Source organism: Tupaia chinensis, unplaced genomic scaffold (genome assembly GCF_000334495.1).
Source record: "Tupaia chinensis unplaced genomic scaffold, TupChi_1.0 Scaffold000182_1, whole genome shotgun sequence".
Classification (NCBI taxonomy): Eukaryota; Metazoa; Chordata; class Mammalia; order Scandentia; family Tupaiidae; genus Tupaia; species Tupaia belangeri.
The window spans coordinates 8,705,239-8,726,051 of record NW_006159657.1 but is presented as its reverse complement, the minus strand read 5'-3'; the positions used below and the strand labels follow the sequence as shown (position 1 = coordinate 8,726,051).

Genomic DNA, 20,813 nt, shown 5'->3' with positions numbered 1-20,813 from the left:
TTTATATTTTTTATATCATCCTTCAGTGCCAGTTGGGGGTGTGTGATTTATAACAGGCATAATATATTAGTACAATACCTGCACATCACTTATATAATAAATGTGCATTTTAAGTAAAGACATGAGTATGCATCAGCACATAGCTTTGAGGCAACTGGTCTACCAGGTGCGTTGCAGGCTGAAGTTGCTTTTGAGCTGTGCTCACATCCTGAGTCAGGCCTTGGCCAACTTTCAGTTCCAGTACCAGCAAGGCATGTTGTGTGGGCATGAGTTAAGTTATTCCTCACAGCACAGCAGCAGGTGTTCCAGAAGGAAAACGAGTGACTTGGAAGCCAAATTGACACGTTCCAGTCCTCCCTGTGAATGCCAGCCACAGAGGTGTCAGGGCACCTGGCACCTGTTTTTGGAGAGGAAACTGGGAGTCTGAAGTGGGAGCATATGGGTGTTGCCTAGAAAAGTCTTGCAATGGCTCAATGGCAACATTTGCTATTGTTTATTGAGCACCTACTACTTGCCAGCATCTCTGTTAAGTAGTATAAACAAGTTATTTCATTTACTCTTCATAAGATAGGTACTCTTTTGCCCCCTCCACTCCCATTTTATACAGGAGGAAACAGGCTCAGAGAGGCAAAGTGACTTGTCTCAGGACACATAGAATAAGGGGGAAAGACTTCTATTTTTAGAAATATTAATCCTGCATAATTGCAATGAAACTTCAATGTAAATACAGTTGGACTTTTTTTTAAGTTTATTTATTTTGTTCATGATAGAAAGCGTGTGCACACACAAATGGGGAGAGAGAAGAGCACTCTTGACAGGGTCTTGTTACACTGTGATCCTCTTTCCAGTTCCTCAGGATCTTGGGCACACGTACATGCATCTGGCATATTCTCAAACTGACCCAGGAATCTGAACCTGCAGTCACCTATGTGGCTTCCAGCATGCCAGTTTGGTTTGTTACTGACTGTGCCACCAGACTGGGCCCATACCAGTGGATTTAAAAACATTTAAGTCTGAACAAACCACACAATAGAGCATACACTAACCGTGACAGCTGCTCCTCCTTGTTGAGTGTTTACTCTGTGGCATTCTGTTGAGCAACTCTCTGTTGAACTTTCAACAAACTCCTCCTTTAATCCTCCAAGGGACGCTGAAAGACCCTGATGCCTTCAGGATCAGACCCAGTGGATGTGGATCTCGGTGAAACAAAGCTCACAGACTCCACCTGAAGGGGGCGCCTTTTCTCAGCTCTGTGCAACTGTTCGCCTGTGGAAATGAGGGCTAAGTCTTGTCATTTGCTCAGATTTCCAGTAGAAAACAGAAATCTAGACTTATACTCCAAATCTCCTACTTCTATACACTGATGACAGATTTTTGTGTATTTTAAAACACAGCATGGGCTGAACAAATCTCATCCAGCAGTGAGTTGACCCTGGCCCAGAGGACCTCTGCACCCAGCACAGACCTGTATTTTCACCTTCTGGTACATTCATCTTTACCCTGAGGGGCTGATATGCTTTATCTCCTGTGACGATCTGGAATGTGAGCTATGATATTAACCTATCTTACCGAGGAGGAAGCTGAGGCTCAGAGATGTGATTGCATGTCCAAGGCCATACAGTGGCTCAGAGACAGGACTGGAGAGCTAGACTCTTGTTTTTCTGAGGAGGGCGGCCCAGGGCTCCATTGCTTTCAGCTGTCGCTCTGGGCTGTCTCCAGCAGTGTAAAGAGGAGTGAGGAGAGAAAAGAAGGGGGAGGAGGGCACTGGGGTCCACCCAGTTTGTCCCAGCTCTGGCAGGCCCCGCCTGCTCCCAGAAGAGCAGTCCCAGACCCAAGCTCCCACTGACGGGTGTCTCTCCAGACCAGCGGTGGATTCCTCAGGGCTCAGGATGCAGAGGTGGAGGCTGTGGGTTGCAGTCTCCTTGACCATCCTGTCTACACAGGCCTTTCCACAAACGGACATCAGTATCAGCCCAGGTGAGTTCAGGGGCCAGGGCTGGGAGCTAGTTGAAAAGGAAGTCACCCCCAGGTATGCGTGGCTCTGTGAGGCCTGGCTGCCTGCACTGCAAACCTGCCTGACCCAAGGATTGCTTGGAGGCTGAACTTAGTTACCCTAGAGCTCCCCAAGTTCCCTCCATCCCACATTCCCCTCGTAGGCTGAGTCCTGGGTGTAAATCCCGGTTTTACAAGATGCTGGGCAAGTTGTTTAATTTCCCTGAGTCTCAGCTTCTTCTAAAAGTGGGGGCTACTGTGCAAGGGAGATGAGAAAATGGAAGAAGTGCTGGGACCAGCAGTTAGCGTAATGGCTATGTCACTGGACTCCCACGTAGTCGACCGGGGTTCGCGTCCCGGACCTGGTGGCTTAAACTCACACCGGGCTCATGTGCGTGCGTGCCCAGGATCCCGAGAGGAGAATGGAGGAGAAGGGATTGCAGCGTGGCCATCCCCTGGGGGGGTGATTTCTTGCTTTCTATCTTTCTGTCTCTCTCTGTCTGTCTGGCGAATGCACGCACCCTATAGCAAAAAAAAAAAAAACTCTCAAAAAAATAAAAAATAAATAAAATGGAAGAAGTGCTCAGCACAGTGCCTGGCAGCAAGCAAAGGTCTGAAAATGGTGTTTTTTACAGATTTGGCATCTGGGCACCACCCACCCCACCTTGTGACAGCCGCTCCTAGGCACCATTCAGACCCCTTAATGTGACACCAAGATTGGGCATATAGGGGGGACGGAATTGTCTCAGCAACACCCGATGTGTGGGAGGGGGCATCCCCAGGGATTGGGACCCATCAACCTCAGGTGTGTGGCCCCCTGGTGTCCCACTCCAAGGATGAAGGGGTTTAGATTAACTCAATTTCTTCTGCTTTGCAAAGGGGAGGCCGAGGTGCTGACTCTGGGTGGGAAGAGTCTTGAATCCTGCGATTTCCTATGGCTAGGGCTCTTGTCTGTCACCTCTCCTGGGTTCTTTCCAGACATTGGTTAAAAACTACATTATAGTAATAACAATAACAACAATAGCCTTTACTCCATAGCCTTTACTATGTGCCAGGCACAGGTCTGAGCACTTTTCACAAGTGGATTGATTTACTCCTCCAAATAGCCCTCTGGCAGAGGTACCTTTTCTATCCCATTAAAGGAAAAGCAAAACACCTGTTGCAGATTCTCATCTAGTCAAGTTATTAGGATGTTATAGTACTGGGGTGACTTAAAACAGTAGGGTTGCCAGAAAAATTTGCAGCAAATAGATACCAATAAATCCCTTTGTGTGTTTCATACATTATGGGACATATGTATATAAAGTTATTTGTTGTTTATCTGAAATTTAAATTTAACTAGGCTTTTTATTTTATTTATTTATTTATTTTATATCTGGCAACCCTGTAGTCAGGACAAGGACAAGGCGTAATCTTAGTTCATTTGAACAAACACCAGGGCCTTGAGTACTGCCATAAAATCTCTGAGTGTCTTAGCTCAGGCTGCCATAGCAAAATAACAAAAACTACAGGGGGCAGGAGGGTGTAAAAAACTAACATTTATTTCTCACAGTTCTGGAGGCTGAGAAGTCCAAGATCAAGGCATGGGCAGACTTGGTTCCTGGTGAGGACTCTTCCTGGCTTGCAGTTGGCCACCTTCTTAATGTGTCCTCGCATGGAAGAGAGAAAAGGGGAGAGAGCTCTTAAAAGGGATCTTCTTACAAAGGCACTACTCGCATTATGGGAGCTCCTCCTTCTGACCTCGTCTAAACCTAACTGTCTCCTGAAGGCCTCAACTCCCAATACTATCTGGAGTTATGACTTCAACATATTAATTTGGGGAAGCACAGTCAGTCCATAGCAATGTCTTTGCATATCTGCTCTAGGGTCTCAGTTTCCTCATGCAATAGGTAAGCAGGGGGGCCAGCAGGTGGCATAGTGATTAAGTCTCTGGACTCCCATATGGCTGACTGCAGTTCGAGTCCCAGACCTGATGACTTGTTTTCTCGCTTTCTCTCTCTTTCTCCCTCTCTCTGTCTCTCACTGGTGAGTGCACATGCCCTTCTGCAAATTAAAAAATAATAATAAATAATTTTTTTATAAAAAAATTAGCAAGCAGGAAAAAAGGTGTATAAAATATCCTTGAAAGCTGCCTGTATGACCCAAGATCTTGCCTTCTGCCCACCCAACTGAGCAGAGGCTAGGGCTGGAAACAGGAGAAACTAGAGAATTTTTCTCTCCCTCTAAGCCTCAAGTTTCTGCACCTGGAAAGTAGAGATGATAATGGTGTCTCCCAAGAGTGTGTGGGGTCTTCCATGAGATCGTGCAGGTGAAATGTTAAGCATGTGGTAACCAAGAGAAAAATGGAAGTTATTACCATTTCCACTTCTGTCACTGCCGTTGTTGATGCTATGATAGAATTGACCAGGAGACAGAGTTGTTGGTTGTGACAGACAGACTCCATCCTAGGAAGGAGATTCCAGACATCTATCCCAAGGCCTCACCCCTACTATAAGGGGACCGAGATCACAGCAGCCTTGGCGATCTCAGAGTTCAGTCAGAGTCCGAAGGCAGGATGCCACAAATCCCCCCAGCTCAACCCTGAGGCGACAGAGACCAACTGATCTGGCTAAAGTCATCACTGGTCCAAGTGGCACTTCTGCAAACCCAGTTCAATCCTGAGCAGACAGAGCCTCTAGAACAAAGTAATTTCAACCCAAAGAGAACGCGTATGTGTGAGCATGAGTGTGCACGGATGTGTGACTGGGGAGGGCGTATCAGGGCCCTCATGGGCCCTGCAGAGCGTGAGTGTGGGTGTGTGCCCAAAAGCCCTCCTCATGGAGGGCAGCCTGGTTTTCCTTTTGGCTACCCCCAGCCCTTTGATGCAAAGAACAGGTCGGGCTTAAACATGCAAATATATGTAAATAGCGCAACTCAGCCACACCCCCAGGCTTGCTTTGGAAAAATAAAGCCTAGAGACACCTCTGAGAAACGGGAAGATTAGTCAAACTAGATCCTTTCCAAAAACCTTTTTTTAATAAACCTGCTTTTGATCACATTAAGTGGGTTAGTGAATATAAAGTGCTTAGAACAGTACCTGGCCCCTAGTAAGAGCTACATGAATATTTGGTATTTTGATTCTTTAGCCACTAAAAAGATTTCTTTCCCTGGCTCCAGAACCCAAGAACCCTCATATCAAAGAAAAAAAGAGCATTTGAAGCTCAGGACCTGCTTCTGCTAGGCTTCAGGAGTGCAGGCAGGGAATTAGGTTCCATAGCCGTTTTCTCTCCACTCCAAGAATTGGCTTTGAACTCTCAGCTCTGGGAAGGTTCTCGAGCCCAGGCTGTTTCAGCAATAATGTTTACTAGACTGCACTGCCACTAGCCAGACACTTGCTTCCCTGTAAAGTAGGTACAACTATTATTCTCATTTTACAGATAAAAAACTGAGGCATGAAGAGTTGAGGACCACCTGACTGTAGTCTAAGTTCTTAAGCTGGAGCACAGAGGCCTGGGCAACTGGACTTCCCTACCTCCTAGAGTAGCCCTGATCCTAGACCATCTCTTGGACCCTCTGGCCCATTCCCACTCCTCCTTTATGGTCACAGGGCACCCCATGCATATTCTAGAACACTTCTTAATATCGAATAACTCATTGCCGTATAAATTCCTCCTTCCAGACTGTGGGTACCTAGAGGGCACGGACTTCATGCCAAGTAGGCATCCAAGAAACATTGGCTTAAATTAGCTTAATTAATTGTAAAGTTAGTGTTTAATATATTTATTTTACAGTCAACTTAACCAAAATAAGGAAAAATAGATAGTGTTTTCTGGAGGCACTATAGTGTTTAGGAATTGCCAATTCTGTCAGATCTGATTCTCGATCTTGGTACCGCTACTTGACAGCCATAGGAGCAAGTGCTTCAACCTCTCTGAGCCTCAGTTTCCCCATCTAGAAAATGAGAATGAGAATGGTCTCCTCTCTAGTTTGGTCTCAAGAAGTTCCATACTAAGCACCTCACAAATGGTCACAGCTGGTAGCAATGCAAGAAACCATCCAGTGCTTTTTCCTTTGTACCATGTGGATTCAAGAGTGTCCCAGAAGGGAAAGCCAAGCTCGGGCAGGAGAGACCTGGGAGGCAGTGCTGCTCACAGGAACCAGGGTCACTGTGAAGGAGGAGGATCTAACGTGGGACCCATGAGGCACCAGGAAGGTGAGGTGGGTGAGCGAGTCCCAGCAGCTACCTTCCTGGAGCCTGGGAAACCCTTTCCTCCAACCCCTGGGAATGTCTGGGACCCAGTATGGAGACTGGGTGCACAAGCGTGGTTCCCACAGCCTCCTCCACCTCCTCTCCTGGCTGAGTCCCAAAGCTGATCTGGGCAGGAGGCAGAAGGGTGGTGCGTCCGTGGGCGACTGGATTGGGGCCAGTGGAGTGAGCAGCCAGATTGAGTAGGAAGGTGACAATTTATTCTTTTAAAAGGGGGGGAGGGTGGTAAAAAAGAAACCTGAATTCCCTGGCATTTTTCTTTCCATAACGAGCTCAGAGCCTCCAAAAGCTTTGACTTCCACCTCAGATGGGAGACCTCGGGTGCCTTTGTTGCTGCTGATTGAAGTCCAAGTCCATGTGGTTTGACCTTTGGTTTCCAGAGCAACAAGCCCCTTTTGTGCATCCCTTCTCCTGCCTCTCTCCCTCCACTTGCCTCCCCCTCCACTTGCCCTCCCCCACCTTCAGCCTCATCTCTCTCTGTTCTAAGTTTATTTCTTCCATGAGCAAGAGAGACGGAGAAAGGGAGAGAGAGAGAGAGAGAGACAATGCCCATAGCAGGGTCCTGATGCCACAATCCACCTACGGCCTTCAGCCAACCCCAGGTCAAAGGCAGGCATGTGCCCAGTGTCCTCAGGGAGGGCCCCACCCTGGAACCCAGAACTTCCCATGTGGGATTGCCTTGCAGAGCATCTTGTTCTGGTGCACCACCTCTGGCCCCTCCAGCCTCATCTCCTCCCTTCCCTCTCTGTCCAGTTCCCAGCCATACTAAACCATTTCCAGTCCTCCAGATGTTCCATTCTCTTCCATACATCCAGACTGTTGCACCTGCAATACCCTCCTTCTGGAGCACACCTACCCTTTTTTTAAAAAAAAAAAAAAAATTTTGCCATAGGGTGCATGTGCTCACCAAAGAGAGACAGAGAGAGGTAGTGAAAGGGGAAGTGAGAAATCAACCCCCGAGTAAGATGGCCATGCCACAATCCCTTCTCTTTTGTTCTCCTCCTGGGACTTTGGGCATACGTGCTCATGCATCCAGAGTGATTTTCTAAAGCTGCCAGGTCTGGGACTTGAACAGTGATCCACCAAGTGGGAGTCCAGCACCTTAACCACTACACCACCTGCTGGCCCTCACTCCTACTCTTACTCATCTTTCAGGTCTCTGTTGACACACCACCTCCTCTAGGAAGCCTCTCCCAGTCTGAATTTTGTTCCACTTTTAGGTATTCCTGTGGCGACCTCCGTATTTCTCCCAGGAAGGGAACTCATAGTGCCCTGTTGTAAAGACATGGGCCCCTCAGAGACAGGGAGAGAGCAGCTACCAATTCAGCTAGGGAGAGGAAAGGGACAAGCAGTTTCCAGATAAGTTACATGAGTGCTCCCTCAAGTTTTTGCCTACATTGCACACATCCACAAATCACATATTAATGACATCTTTATTTCTGTGTTTTGTTTTTCTTTCTCTTGGTCTCCATGGACTATAGGATTCATGAGGTCAGAAGCCACGTCTGTGTCATTTGCCACAAAATCTCTGTCAAGTAGCCAGCTACCCGAGACCAAGGGGGGCTCAAAGAGTACTTGTGGAATAAATCAGGTGCTGAATAAAGGACCAGACCCGAGACCAAGGGGGGCTCAAAGAGTACTTGTGGAATAAATCAGGTGCTGAATAAAGGACCAGACCCTCAAGAGGGGAGCAAAAGAACATGGGTTTAAGTGCAGCAAGAATCTGAGTCTGGGGCCAGACAGCCTGGCTTGAAATCCCTCCTCTGCCAGTTAGGAGCTGTGTGTTCTGTGGGCTCTCAGTCAACTTCTCTGTGCTTTGGTTTCTTAATCTGTAAAGTGGAGGTATAGATGTGAAGATTAAAGGAACTGATATGTACAAAGCACTCAACACAATGCCAGGCAATTCCCTACGCTTTGGCTATGGTTGATCTGTTGCGGTCCTTGCCTGACTGCCAAGCTATAAAGTTATAGGAATCCCTTCACAAGACAGATGGGCAAAGGCTGCTTCGGGTCAGGCTGATAAAAGACCTTCTATTCCTAGTTGCTAAGATCCCAGAGGGAACGGAGGGGAGAGGCCAGGCCAGTTGGAGTTCATTATCATCCTAGCACAGGGCAGCGACTCTTTTTTTGCCGCCCAGGTCCTCCCAATTCAAGGCCTTTGCTTGCCCAGGTGGAAAGAGGAATAATTGAGCAGTGGCTTGTGACAGCCCAATTTTCTGGTATGTTTCACCCCAGGCATCCATAACCACCATTGGCTCAGGGGGGGAAGCAGAGACCAGAAGTGGGCAGATGGACAGACCCTTCCAAACCCCTCTCCTCACCCAGCCTCCTCCACCCAATGAATCGTTAACTCCCTCTTGCCAAACCCTATCAGTGAATGAGTGAGTGAATAAGCAAATAATGTACAAGCTCCATAAATTTTCAATTAATTAATTCCATGAGGAGGCTTTGGGGCCAATTCAAATGTATATTTTTTTAAGAGGTTTTTGCTATAGGGCATGTGCACTCACCAGAAAGACAGAGAGAGAGAAAGCGAGAAATCACCCCCCAGGGGGGATGGCCACGCCGCAATCCCTTCTCCTCCATTCTCCTCTTGGGATCTTGGGCACGCATGCACACGCGCCCAGCGTGAGTTTAAGCCACTGGGTCCGGGACATGAACCACAGTCGACTACATGGAAGTCCAGTGACATAGCCATTATGCTAACTGCTGGTCCCTCAAATGCATATTTTTTAAAATGAAGGGCTGGCTTGGTGGCATAGTAGTCATGCACTGTCGGATCTTTTAGGAATACAGCCATGACTTTTCCAATGACCCAATAGATGGGAGACTGTGGGTTCCACTCCCCAGCTGACCTGTACATACCAGCGCATGCACCACGGTCCTGGCTCACTGAGAAGGCTGGAAGGCAGGGCCATGCCCACAGCATGAGACCTGGTCGAGGGAGCTCGTCCTTCTCTCTTTCACTGTCACAAAAAGAAAGAAACTTTAAAAAATAAATGAGGAGGGGCCAGCAGATGGTATAATAGTTACATTGCTGGAATCCCATGTAGTTGATTGCAGTTCAAGTCCCGGACTCAGTGGCTTAAAATCACCCCAGCCCATGTGTGTGCCTAAGATCCTGTGAGGAGAAGGGATTGAGGTATGGCCATCCCCCCCAGGGGGTGATTTTTTGCTTTCTGTCTCTCTGGTGAGCACACACACCCTGTAGCAAAAATCTCTCTCTAAAAAAATAAACATAAAAAAATAAACGAGGAGGAGCTGGCCAGTGGTGTGATAGTTCAGGCACTGGACTCCCACATGACTGACCACAATTGAGTCCTGGCCCTGGCGGCTTGCTTTCTCACCTTCTCTCTCTCTCTCCTCTCTCACTGGTGAGCTCATGAGAGCTACAGCAAACTAAAATATAATTAAAAAAATGAAATTAAATCTTTTTAAAAATAATAAATGAGGAAACCTTGTCCTTTGAAAATTAAAACAAACATTAAAAAGTGAAGGAAAAGAAAAAGAGGCAGAGGACAAGGAGGACAGAGACTTCTAGGTCAGACAATACAGTGAATTGGAGAATCTAAAGCCTTCCCAATGGAGCCCTGCAGACGTGCCACATGAGCACTGACAAAGCCCCGATAATGTTAACCTGGATTTCCAAGAAGGCGAGGGGCTTGCCGGAGTAGGAAACAAAGACATGAGGACTGAAGCAGCAGACGCATGCTCTAGGGCCCTGGAGAGGTGGCAGCCTCTCAGGTATTAACACCACACAAGGTAGGAGGAGAAGTCGGAGCCATGTGAAGCAAAAAATTAACACTGGAACCCTTTCTTAGAGCAGAGACCCATGAGAGTTCTGCCATCAGTGAAAGGAAGATGAGGTGGGGAGTCTCTGTCAGAGAGATCCCTTCTCCTCCATTCTCCTCTCGGGATCTTGAGCAGCACGCACGCGCACACACACACGCCTGGCGTGAGTCCTGGACTCAAACCACGGTCGAGTACATGGGAGTCCAGTGACATAGACATTATGCCAACTGCTGGTCCCCAGAGAGAGATGATAAGGAATTTTGTCTGCTTTGTCCTAAACGCAGAGGGAAAAGCCACCCTTCCCTACTGTAGCCATTCAACGGAAACAGAATTTTAAAGCGCTGTCTCCTGGCCTTTTGAACCCTGGGTTTATAATGGTAATGAATCTGAGGAATGCCCCAGACTTTCCTACTGATCAGGTGTGTGGACTGCAGCTTAATTCTTGACTAAGAAAATACAGAGGCTAACCTTGCTGTGGTGCTCTGTGTTGCTGCCCGTTGGGGTCATTTTACATATCCGGAGTCCTGGTTCCTCAGTCTTGGCCTTATTGACACTTTGGGTCCTATCACTCTTCATGCGGAGAAATGATCGTCCTAGGATGTTTAGCATGGTCCCTGGCCTCTATCCACTAGGTACCAGTGACAAATACCTTCCCCTGAGGGGTGACAACCGAAAATGTCTCTAAGCAGTGCTCGATGTCCCCTGAGGCAAGGGAGGCAAAGTCACCTCTCACCGTTCAACAGTGACCAGCCGTTTCAATTTGCTAGGAGTCAGGGCATGACTGGAATGGGGGACTTCTGGTTCTAAAACTGGGCGTCCTGAGCACATTGGCATGGGCTAGTCACCTAGCTTCCATCTACAATGCAAGCATTTAGGTTGCCAAGTAGTTTTTGGAATGGCGCGAGTAGGACAGTGGCATATCATAAACATTGTACTCCTGGTGAGTCATCGCGGCCACTCCTGGACAAACTTAGCTAAGTTCTTTTTTTTTTTTTTTTAATTTAGCTTTATTTTATGTATGTATGTATGTATTTATTTATTTTATTTGACCAGAGAAGGACAGAGTGAACAAGAGCAAGAGAGAGAGAGAGAGAGAGAAAGTGAGAAAGAAAGCCACCGGGCCCGGGACTCAAACCACAGTGGACTCACCTGCCGACCCTGAAACTCAGCTAAGTTCCTGTCAGTGAGTGTCCTTGACTACAAGTGAAGGATGGAAAGAAGATGGGGCCAGGCTGGCAGCTTGCTTTCTCGCTTTCCCTCTCTCTCTTTCTCTGTCTCTCTCTGATTGAACTGGAAAATAATAATAATAATAAATAAAGTTGAATAAAAAAAAAGAAGAAGAAGATGGGAACGATTTGTTGCTTCTCACCCATGCTAAGAGGGCAACTGCTCTAAAGTAGACTCCAGGGAGGGATTCAGTTGAGTCCCCCTCTGTACTAGGCAGTGCCGAAGGTCTCCAAAGCAGCGCAGCCACACAGCGCGCTTCCGCCCTCTCAGTCGATGCCACTTTAAGGCTTCAAGACTCCTAGACCAGTGCTCTCCACGGACAGTGGAGGTGACCGAGACCCAGAGACAGGCTGAGGGACAGGCTGAGGATACCGCACCCACTTAGTGCCCCAAGCAGAGTGCCTTCCCTTTGCCATATAGGAGCAAGTTAAGGAGCGCATTCTGGATCGGCTGTTGGATATTCCTTTGGATGCTAGCATGCATCGAGACAGTTGCCAGGATTGACCAGCACAATTGCTAGGGGTGGAGCAAGAGCTGCTTCTAGTCAGTTGGGATAGTCCAATGGCTCCAAACAGCCCTAGAAAGCAAGGCCTGGACCCTGCCTGCATAGCATAGCTCTCTTGATTCAAGCATCTGTTCCTTTCTTTCCCCAGAAAAATGCACAGAGGCACATGTGCGTGTACACCTTTGGTTTCACATTTGCGATCTGGACCCCTGAAGTCCAACCAATCCAGCTATGACACCCCAAGTTAACCACAAATTGTCATATGGTCGTGAAACAATCCGCGATGCACGCCAAGCATTTGGGGAATTCATTTGGCCCAGTTAAGTTTCCCCGCAACCCTGTGAAGTAGGTGCAACAAAGAACGTTACCCATTCTTCATTCGATTGATTTCCCATTATCAAGCATCATATGGACTTTATGAGCAAAGCAGAGTCAGGAGGCCTAAGTTCAAATCCCTGCTCTGCTGTTTATTTGGGCAAGTCATTTAACCTAAGCTTCAGTTTCCCTGTATGTGCTTAGCACATCATTAATGCATCATGAATGTCGTCCACTCCTTTATCACCCTGTAAACTCAACCAACTCTAGTGGCTTGAAGGCAAAAGGGACCCCAGAGATCAGCTAGTCTGACAACCATGCAGAGAAGGGAAGTGCCAGCCCCTCAGAGCAGATCAGGTAGGGAGCTGGGGCCAGGACCCAGGCTCCCTGACCCAGGCTAACAAACTGCACCACCACCCATTCCCTGTCCTGGTGCATAAACACCTGGCCTAGCGTGAGGAAGGTTCTCAGCATGCCTGCCTCCCTAGTCAGTCATCTCAAGTCGTGGTTTCCAAAAAAAGGATCTGCTAAGAAGCCTTCAGAGCTGAGAGTTGAAAAAAAAAAAAAAAAAAAAGGAAAAAAAAAAAAACCTACATTTAAGACAACAGGTTTCTTCAGTCATCTCAAGTCGTGGTTTCCAAAAAAAGGATCTGCTAAAAAGCCTTGATGGCTGAGAGTTGAAAAAAAAAAAAAAAAAAAGGAACAAACAAAAAACCTACATTTGAGACAACAGTGTTCCTTTTCAGAATTAAGAACAAATCTTCAACCCCACTAGTTTGATGGGCAAAAGATAGAAATAATCTTGACTATAGCTTGTTAATAAACACATGGGAAAATGTGTACCCTCACCAGATAGCCAAGCATTGCAAATCGAAACAAGATACCATTTTTTGCTTATAAAATTTGCAAAGCTTGCGGTGAAAGTGATAACACTCAGCACTGGCGAGGGCAGAGCGAGAGGGGCACTCGCAGAAATGACCGTGGGCGTATGAATCGCTTCCAGGAGGCAATTTAGCAAATTGTATCAAAGCCTTGAAAAATCTTTCCTCAGAAAATCGTCAGGAAAGCTGAAAAAGCTTTAAGTACAAAGCTGTTTACCTTAGCATTATTTGTGATAGTTTAATAAAAGGGAAGTGATCTAATTATCCCAAATAAGGGAATGATTAGATAAACTCTAGGAGGGCCATTCAGTAGAGTATTCGAGAGCTATTTAAGACAATGTTTATAGAAATGTACAATGACAAGAGGGAAACATTTCCACTTTTAAGTCTTAGAAAAATTATATATGGCGTATATAGTACAATATAATCACTGTTGCATTTTCAGAAATCTCTTCAGGGACCAGACTGTGGTGCAGAGGTAAAACACAAGCTTCTGCAAGGCTGACCAACACAGGAAGGTTCTGGGTCCACCACCGGGGACCTCTCTGAGTATGCTGAGTATCTCTGTACCCGTGATCCAGGGCTGGCTGGGGCTGGGGTAGATTATGGCATCAGAAGCCTATTGGGGAGTGCTTTCTCTTTCTTTTCTTTTCTTTTCTTTTTTTTCTTTTCTTTTTTTTTTTTTTTTTTTTTTTTTTTTTTTTTTTTTTTTTTGTTGTTTTTTTTTGAGAGGTTTTTGCTATAGGGCACATGTGCTTGCCAGAAAAACAGAGAGACAGAAAGACAGAAAGTGAGAAATCACCCTCAAGGGGGATGGCCATGCCACAGTCCCTTCTTCTCCACTCTCCTCTCAGAATCTTGGGCACACACCCAGCATGAGTTTAACCCACACCCGGGGTGTTTAACCCAGTGGGTCTGGGACTTGAACCGCAGTCGACTACATGGGAGTCCAGCGACATAGCCATTACACTAACTGCTGGTCCCAGGGGAGTGCTCTTTCTTTCGCTATCCTTTCACTCATGGAAGAAATAGATGGATAGACTGTTTAAAAAAAAAAAAAAAGAAAGGGAAGAAAACACACACACAAATGCAACATGAGGAAGAATGTACCAAAGGATTAACATTTTCCAAGTGTTCTGTCATAAACACACATGACTTATTATTTTAGATATGCGTGCGTTCTTTGAACTTCAACACTGAGTTGCATTAATCATAATGGGGTGTCCTTTTCATTCTCGGAGATACATAATAAGCTAAGAAAATATGTCAGCTCTGCCAACCTTCCTCCCGGTCTATTTCTCTCTGCCCCCAGCCTTGCCAGAGCTGCCCCAGGCTTCCCTGTGCCCTCTGTTCTGGATGGAGTTCAAAGGCCACTGCTATAGATTCTTCCCTCTCAACAAGACCTGGGCTGAGGCTGACCTCTACTGCTCTGAGTTCTCCATTGGCAAGAAATCTGCCAAACTTGCCTCCATCCACAGGTGAGTGGAACGCTCAGGTCCTCTGTGGTCCAACTAAGCCTCCCTTTGGGAAGGGGAGTGGAGAAAGGCATTTCCACTGTCATTCCTCTTCGGTAATTGAAGATTTTTTTTTTTAATCCAACCCAATTTTTCTTTGAGATGACCCCTGGCAGTAGAAGAGAATGCATTTAGCAGGGTAGCAGTAGCGTGCTAGAAGATCCATCTTTACTAGTGCTAATCATGTGTTGTGCTCTGTTCACAGAGGTTTGACCCTGTGGTATAGCTGTCATGCTATGAATGTAAAGAATATAACGTAAAATAATTGCTGACGTTTAGTGGCTAAGTGTATCATGTACATCATCACATTCAACCTCCCGCAAACCATATTATGTAGGTAGCCTCATTTTACAAATAAGGAGCCTGAGGCTCCAAAAATGGAAGTAACTTGCTCAAAGTTGCACAGGTATTAAGTGGAGGGACTGGGTTTTGAACCCGAGTACTCAAATTTGTAACCTACCTCTCAAGATCTCCTTACATAGTTCTCCATGTTTCTTAAGCCACAAGTCACTCTAACCATCTCAAAGTTCTCCCATCTGGCCCAAGCCTTTTATTCTCTGTATCTTTTAGCACATTCGGTTCCCTCTGTTGGGAATTCCTTTCTTCTCCTCTTGGTAAATACCTCCTCAACCTAAGATGACTCTGAAGCCACTTCTGACTCTCTGGAACCCCAATCACACTCATTGTCCTCTTCTGGAGCATTTTCTTTACTATTTCTTTCTTTCTTTCTTTCTTTCTTTCTTTCTTTCTTTCTTTCTTTCTTTCTTTCTTTCTTTCTTTCTTTCTTTCTTTCTTTCTTCTTTTTTTTGGAGAGGTTTTTGCCATAGGGTGCATGCACTTGCCAGAAAGACAGAAAAACAGAAAGCAAGAAATCATCCCCCAGGGGGGATGGTCGCAATCCCTTCTCCTCCATTCTCCTTTCAGGCACACGCGCCTAGTGTGAGTTTAAGCCACCAGGTCCAGGACTCGAACCACGGTCGACTACATGGGAGTTCAACAACACAGCCATTATGCTAACTGCTAGTCCCCTGGGGCACTTTCTTCATCACAATTTAACTACTTGTTTTCACATCTGACTTCCCCATTGATTCGTGAGTTCCCCAGGCCAGGGGCAATATGTTGGCACCCAAACCACAAATCACGATCTTGCCATGGTTCTTCAAGAACAGAGACTCATTTAGACACAGGGTGGGGTCTTTATGTTTTAGAGTCACTGAGTTTTGTTACAAGCAGAGAGGGCTGGGTCAGCAGTTGGTGTGGTGGTTGAGGTGCTGGACTCAACCTCTGAGTCCTGGACCTGCAGGCTTGAAAATCACACCGGGTGCATGTGTGTACGTGCCCAAAATCCCAAGAGGAGAATGAAGGAGAAGGAATTGTGGCATGGCCATCCTCTCTAGGGGATGCTTTCTAACTTTTCCTTTCTCTCTTTCTATCTCTCTCTGGCAAGTGCACATGCTCCGGCCAAAAAAAAAAAAAGTTTTCTCAGTGGGGATGAAATATGCTGAGGCAGTCAGGGTGCAGCCTGGGAAAGAGGAGCCATACGGGCATTCAAAACAGAGAACTGGATACAGGGAAGATGCAATACATGCACAGATGCAAGCTCAGGACTTGCAGAGCATAGTGAGGCAAACTCGAGATGCCAACAGCAGAGGGCAAGTCCAGCCCTGAACTGAGAGCTGGAGCCACAGAGGAAAAACACACCCCCACCATACTCTCCAGCAGAGAAAGAATCACCCTGGTTTCCCCCTCCCTCCCATCCTGCCATGGCTCCCCAATGCTGGAAGCCAGGTGACATGGGAACACAAGAAAGGCATTTCAGGGGTGAAGTCTCCTGTGATACAGAGCAGAGAACTAGCACTTATAAAAGTGGAGAAATCAGTTCTCAAAGAATTCCCAGCCTTATAGAGGAAGATGAGATATATGCAATAAAGAATGACTATAAAAATGATTCTAAAATCAAGAATTTGCTTCAGACAGCCCAGGAGGGACTGCTCAGCCTGCTCATTCATTATGCTTTAACCTACATCTCGGTGAGCCAGACATCAGAGGGATTCAGGGCAAATTCAGGGCCTTCCTAGCAATCACTGTTTCTGCTCCTGTTCTTTTCTGCCTGAAGTTGACCTTCTTCCCCTCTTCTCTATCCCCCCATACCAGCCTTCTCTTTCTTCCATCTCTTCTACAGGTCATCCTCCACTTTGGCATAAAAAACTTTCCTGAAAAACACATAGAAAAGTTGGATTTGAATAAAACTTGAATAAACATTCACCTGATATAAATGCGCCTCATTTCTCTTAAAATTAAATAGTATTATAAAATCCTGAATTTCATCTTCTCTCTGAGACACAATCCAATTCTACATAGCATTTTCTTCATAATTAAACACACAATCAGCTTATGTGCATGGAACATCTCATTCAGGTTTACGATTCTCATATTTTTGCCTTTCCTAATAATTTCCATCTCTGTTTCAAGCCACAGCTGAATTGAATTAAGTTCATTTGATCTCTCTTATTATTTGCAGTAGCACCTTGGGCCTTTCCATTTTACAGTTATTTTGATCAAATATGAGGAAAAGCAATAAAATATTCAGGTGGTTGTCCAAATGGGTGCTCTTGAACAAAGATGGTGCTTGTGGTAGAGTGGCTAGGCTGCTGTTCTACCAGAAGACTGCTCTAAATGCATGTTCAGCTATTATATAGGAGCCTGAATGTTGCATGAGCAAGGCATTTGAGGATGCTATTGCTTACCCAGCTGGGTGGGAATGAAGTCAAAGACCATTGAATGGAAGGATGATTTGTCCCCAGAAATCTGGGCTCTCTCACTTTGGACAGAACACATGCTCTGAAAGCACCAGCATTGACTAGAGACTGGTGATAGTGTGGGAGAGGATGCCAAATAGAAAGCGTGATGTCAGTCTCTGTTGTCCTTGCAGCCCTTTTGCAGAGATTATCCCTTGAGAAATGGAGAACTAAACCAACCAGCCAACCCCTGAGTGGGGCAGGAACTCTGAGCTGTAGGTAGTCAAGAATTGGATAGAGGAGGCCAATAGTGAGAGCACAGTAAAACCCAGCATCCTGTGAGGCTAACCCTGATGGTAGGGTTACTGGTTCAAGTCCAGAGACCTCCCTGAGTATGCTGGGCACATGTGTCAGGGGTGCTATATCTCTATTCATTCAAGAAATACATACATACATACATACATACACACCTTTTAAAAGAATTGAATAGAGGACATTTATGGAAGGTTTCCTGAAGGATTAAGCAGCTTAAGAGATGGGGCAGCAGATGTTCCAGATAAACAAAGCCATGGAAGACACTATGGGCATTGATTATGGGCATTAGAGTCAAGATCTAGACTCTATTCTCAGCTCCATCACTTCCTACCTGCTCAGTCTTGACAAGTCACATAAACTTTCCAACCCAAAGAGTCCTCAACCAGGCAACAGTGATAATCACACTAACCTTTCAAAGCTGTGGAGATTTAGAGGCAATAATGCGTATAAAGTTCTTATGAAGTGCTTGAATAATGGAGGCTGTTACTTTTATTGATGATAGTAAATTGTAATTCTATGATCCTGCCTCAAGGAGGTCAGTTTTTTCTTAGCAGTCCCATGTCGGATCATCTTTCCGAAGGCAAGCAAGCCTTACCTCACCCTCCCTCTTTCCTTCCTCTCCATTTCCTCCAACGCTGTCTGTTGAGTGACTCCCTGCATGTGATTCCATGGAGTTCTGTGTTAAGAGGATTCTGAGTGCCAGAATTCTAAATGCTGCTAACCTGGAAAGGATTAGTCATATTTTTCCCAACGCAAAACTAGGAAAGTAAATATGTGTGCTTTGATTTGCTACCTATACCTCAAGCAAAAGTAAATACCCTAATGGTGGGTATTTTAGACAAGGTGACAGCTTTATATATCTCAGTGTAGTACAAAAGGCACCTTGGCATAGTCCTGTTTTGAAACAAGCTATTACCAGGGTACCCGTTAGCTGTTAGACTCAGGTTTGATTATTATTATTTTATGATGACTTCTTCGACATACTGAAGCTCACCTTTAGTGGTAAGTGGAAACCAGTAATGAGAACCAATTATCCAGTGGGATCTGTCCATCTGGTTCTGTGAAAGATTTGAGTGAAGTTGTGCCTACCATTTGTCCACTTGCTCCCACATCCTTTGTCTGTCCATCTAATTCTGCAAATAATGTTTTCCAGGCTGACTGATATCAGGGCACAGGGTAAGTGGTTATCATGGCTTTCCTCCAGGGTCGTCAATGCAACAGCTCCAAGTATGTTTTTTTGTTTTGTTCTGTTTTGTTTTGTTTTTTTGAGAGATTTTTGCTATAGGGCGCATGCGCTCGCCAGCCAGACAGAGAGAGACAGAGAGACAGAAAGCAAGAAATCACCCCCCAGGGGGGGTGGCCATGCTGCAATCCCTTCTCCTCCATTCTCCTCTCGGGATCTTGGGCACACACGCACACGCGCCCGGCGTGAGTTTAAGCCACCAGGTCCGGGACTCGAACCACTGTTGACTACGTGGGAGTCCAGCGACATAGCCATTACACTAACTGCTGGTCCCAACAGCTCCAAGTTTTGTGTCCAACATGGCTACAACTCAAGGAGGAAGGGCAGTGGTAGAAACTGGGAACTTCTTCACACACTTCCCTCCTTTCATGAAGGAAAATACTTCCAAGAGGGTTCCTATGAACTTTCCCTTATAGCTAACTGGCCAAAGTTGGTCACATGTCAATGTTAGATACAGAGGAGGCTGGGCAAATAAAAGCTGGCTGTTCTTGGTTACAATATAGGCAGTGGGTAGAGACTAGGAATGACTGTGAGGTAGGAAAACCAGTAGTGTCCATCCAGAGACTTGTTTAGTGTGAGGATGAAAGGCGTTCATGCATGTACAATGCCAAACATGCTACCTGACATGAAATCTGTGGTAAAGAAACATCTTAATGGCATGATGAAAGCCTCTCTGTGTCTGTTTAACTGTATATATATATATCCATCTATCTATCATCATCTGTCTGTCCTTTCATCCCTCCATCCACTTAGCCACTCATTCAACCATTCATTTATCCATCCATCTACCCGCCTACCCATTCATCCATCCATCCACTCATCCATTCATCCACTCATCTATCCATCCATTCATCCATCCATCTAGCCATCCACCCACTTACTCATCCACCCATTCATCCATTTATCTCTATTTTTGTTGTTGTTTTTGATGATGGACTGTTGCCAATGCCCTCCATTGATTTCTTTTGTTGGGTGAATTCTGTGTTAACTTTTTTGAAATAGAAGATAAAAATACCAAAGAAGACACCAATGCTTTCTAAAGAGGGTGAGTTTTTCACCTGTAGGGCTTGGTTTTGCTGAGTGAGCTATGCAATTTCAAGCCTAGAGCTGAATATCCCAGGAAAATAGAGAAGATTTTGGAGATGATATATGAGAAAAGATTAGGAGGGAGGGAGCTATATAAAGACTGGCAGTGTAAGGGTGCCTTTGAAGCAGAACAAAAATGTCTAGTGGATTTTTTTCATTAAATTCTTTAATGTGTGCAATGCAACATAAATCCCTTTTGTTTTGTCTCTTCATATTTTTAATCCACCATGTTTACTAATATTTTTAGATACATTTAAAATTTTAGGGATGAATAGAATCTAGCATGAGTCAAATCCAGAGATATCCATATCCATATAAAGACAACCATATATGGTGACCTAATTTTTTTAAAAAGGCACGGTTGTATTGTATTCTCTATTTACTTTGGTCCAGGAAGGTTTAGAAGGATTGCTTTCAGTTCTCAACTTTTTCCTCTGAAAGGAGGCAGTAAGTAACATGCTACTGTGTTTCATATATTTGCAGCTGGGAGGAGAATGTCTTTGTGTATGACCTTGTGAACAGTTGTGTTCCTGGTATCCCAGCTGACATCTGGACAGGCCTTCATGATCACAGACAGGTGAGGAAGCAAGGCCACCAAGCATCCTTAGAAGCTCCAACCAAGATTCCATTTTGATCTAACAAACCTTTCACATATGAGCAGGTCATGGCAATGCACCCAGTATAGGAAGAAATTGGACACCAAGATGTACAGTTAGAATATGATTCATGTTGGGGAACAGCAGATAGTATAATGATTACATTGCTGGACTCCCACATAGTCGACGGTGGTTCAAGTCCCAGACCCAGCAACTTAAAACTCACGCCGGGCATATGTGCTTGTGTGCACAAAATCCCAAGAGGAGCCTGGAGGAAAAGGAACTACTGTAGTGTGGCCATCCCTCCTAGGGGTGATTTCTTGCTTTCTGTCTCTCTGTCTCTCCAGAGAGAGCATGTGTCCT

General features: G+C 45.7%; 1 protein-coding gene and 1 long non-coding RNA gene across 2 annotated transcripts in view; one reads left to right on the top strand and one right to left on the bottom strand.

The window, feature by feature from the left end:
- The first annotated feature begins 1,746 nt into the window (after positions 1-1,746).
- Positions 1,747-20,813, top strand: part of CLEC19A (C-type lectin domain containing 19A) — a 27,018-nt gene continuing 7,951 nt past the window's right edge. The window contains exons 1-3 of the mRNA XM_006146575.2: positions 1,747-1,977; positions 14,271-14,436; positions 20,338-20,431. Coding sequence (XP_006146637.1) covers positions 1,890-1,977; positions 14,271-14,436; positions 20,338-20,431 — 348 coding nt within the window. The 5' untranslated portion in view covers positions 1,747-1,889. The remainder of the gene's footprint in view (positions 1,978-14,270; positions 14,437-20,337; positions 20,432-20,813) is intronic.
- LOC102486969 (uncharacterized) lies at positions 14,453-18,138 on the bottom strand. The gene is made up of 3 exons (XR_334265.2): positions 17,935-18,138; positions 16,624-16,685; positions 14,453-14,581 (listed from the first exon to the last, which is right to left on the bottom strand). It is a non-coding gene; the product is annotated as an uncharacterized LOC102486969 (long non-coding RNA).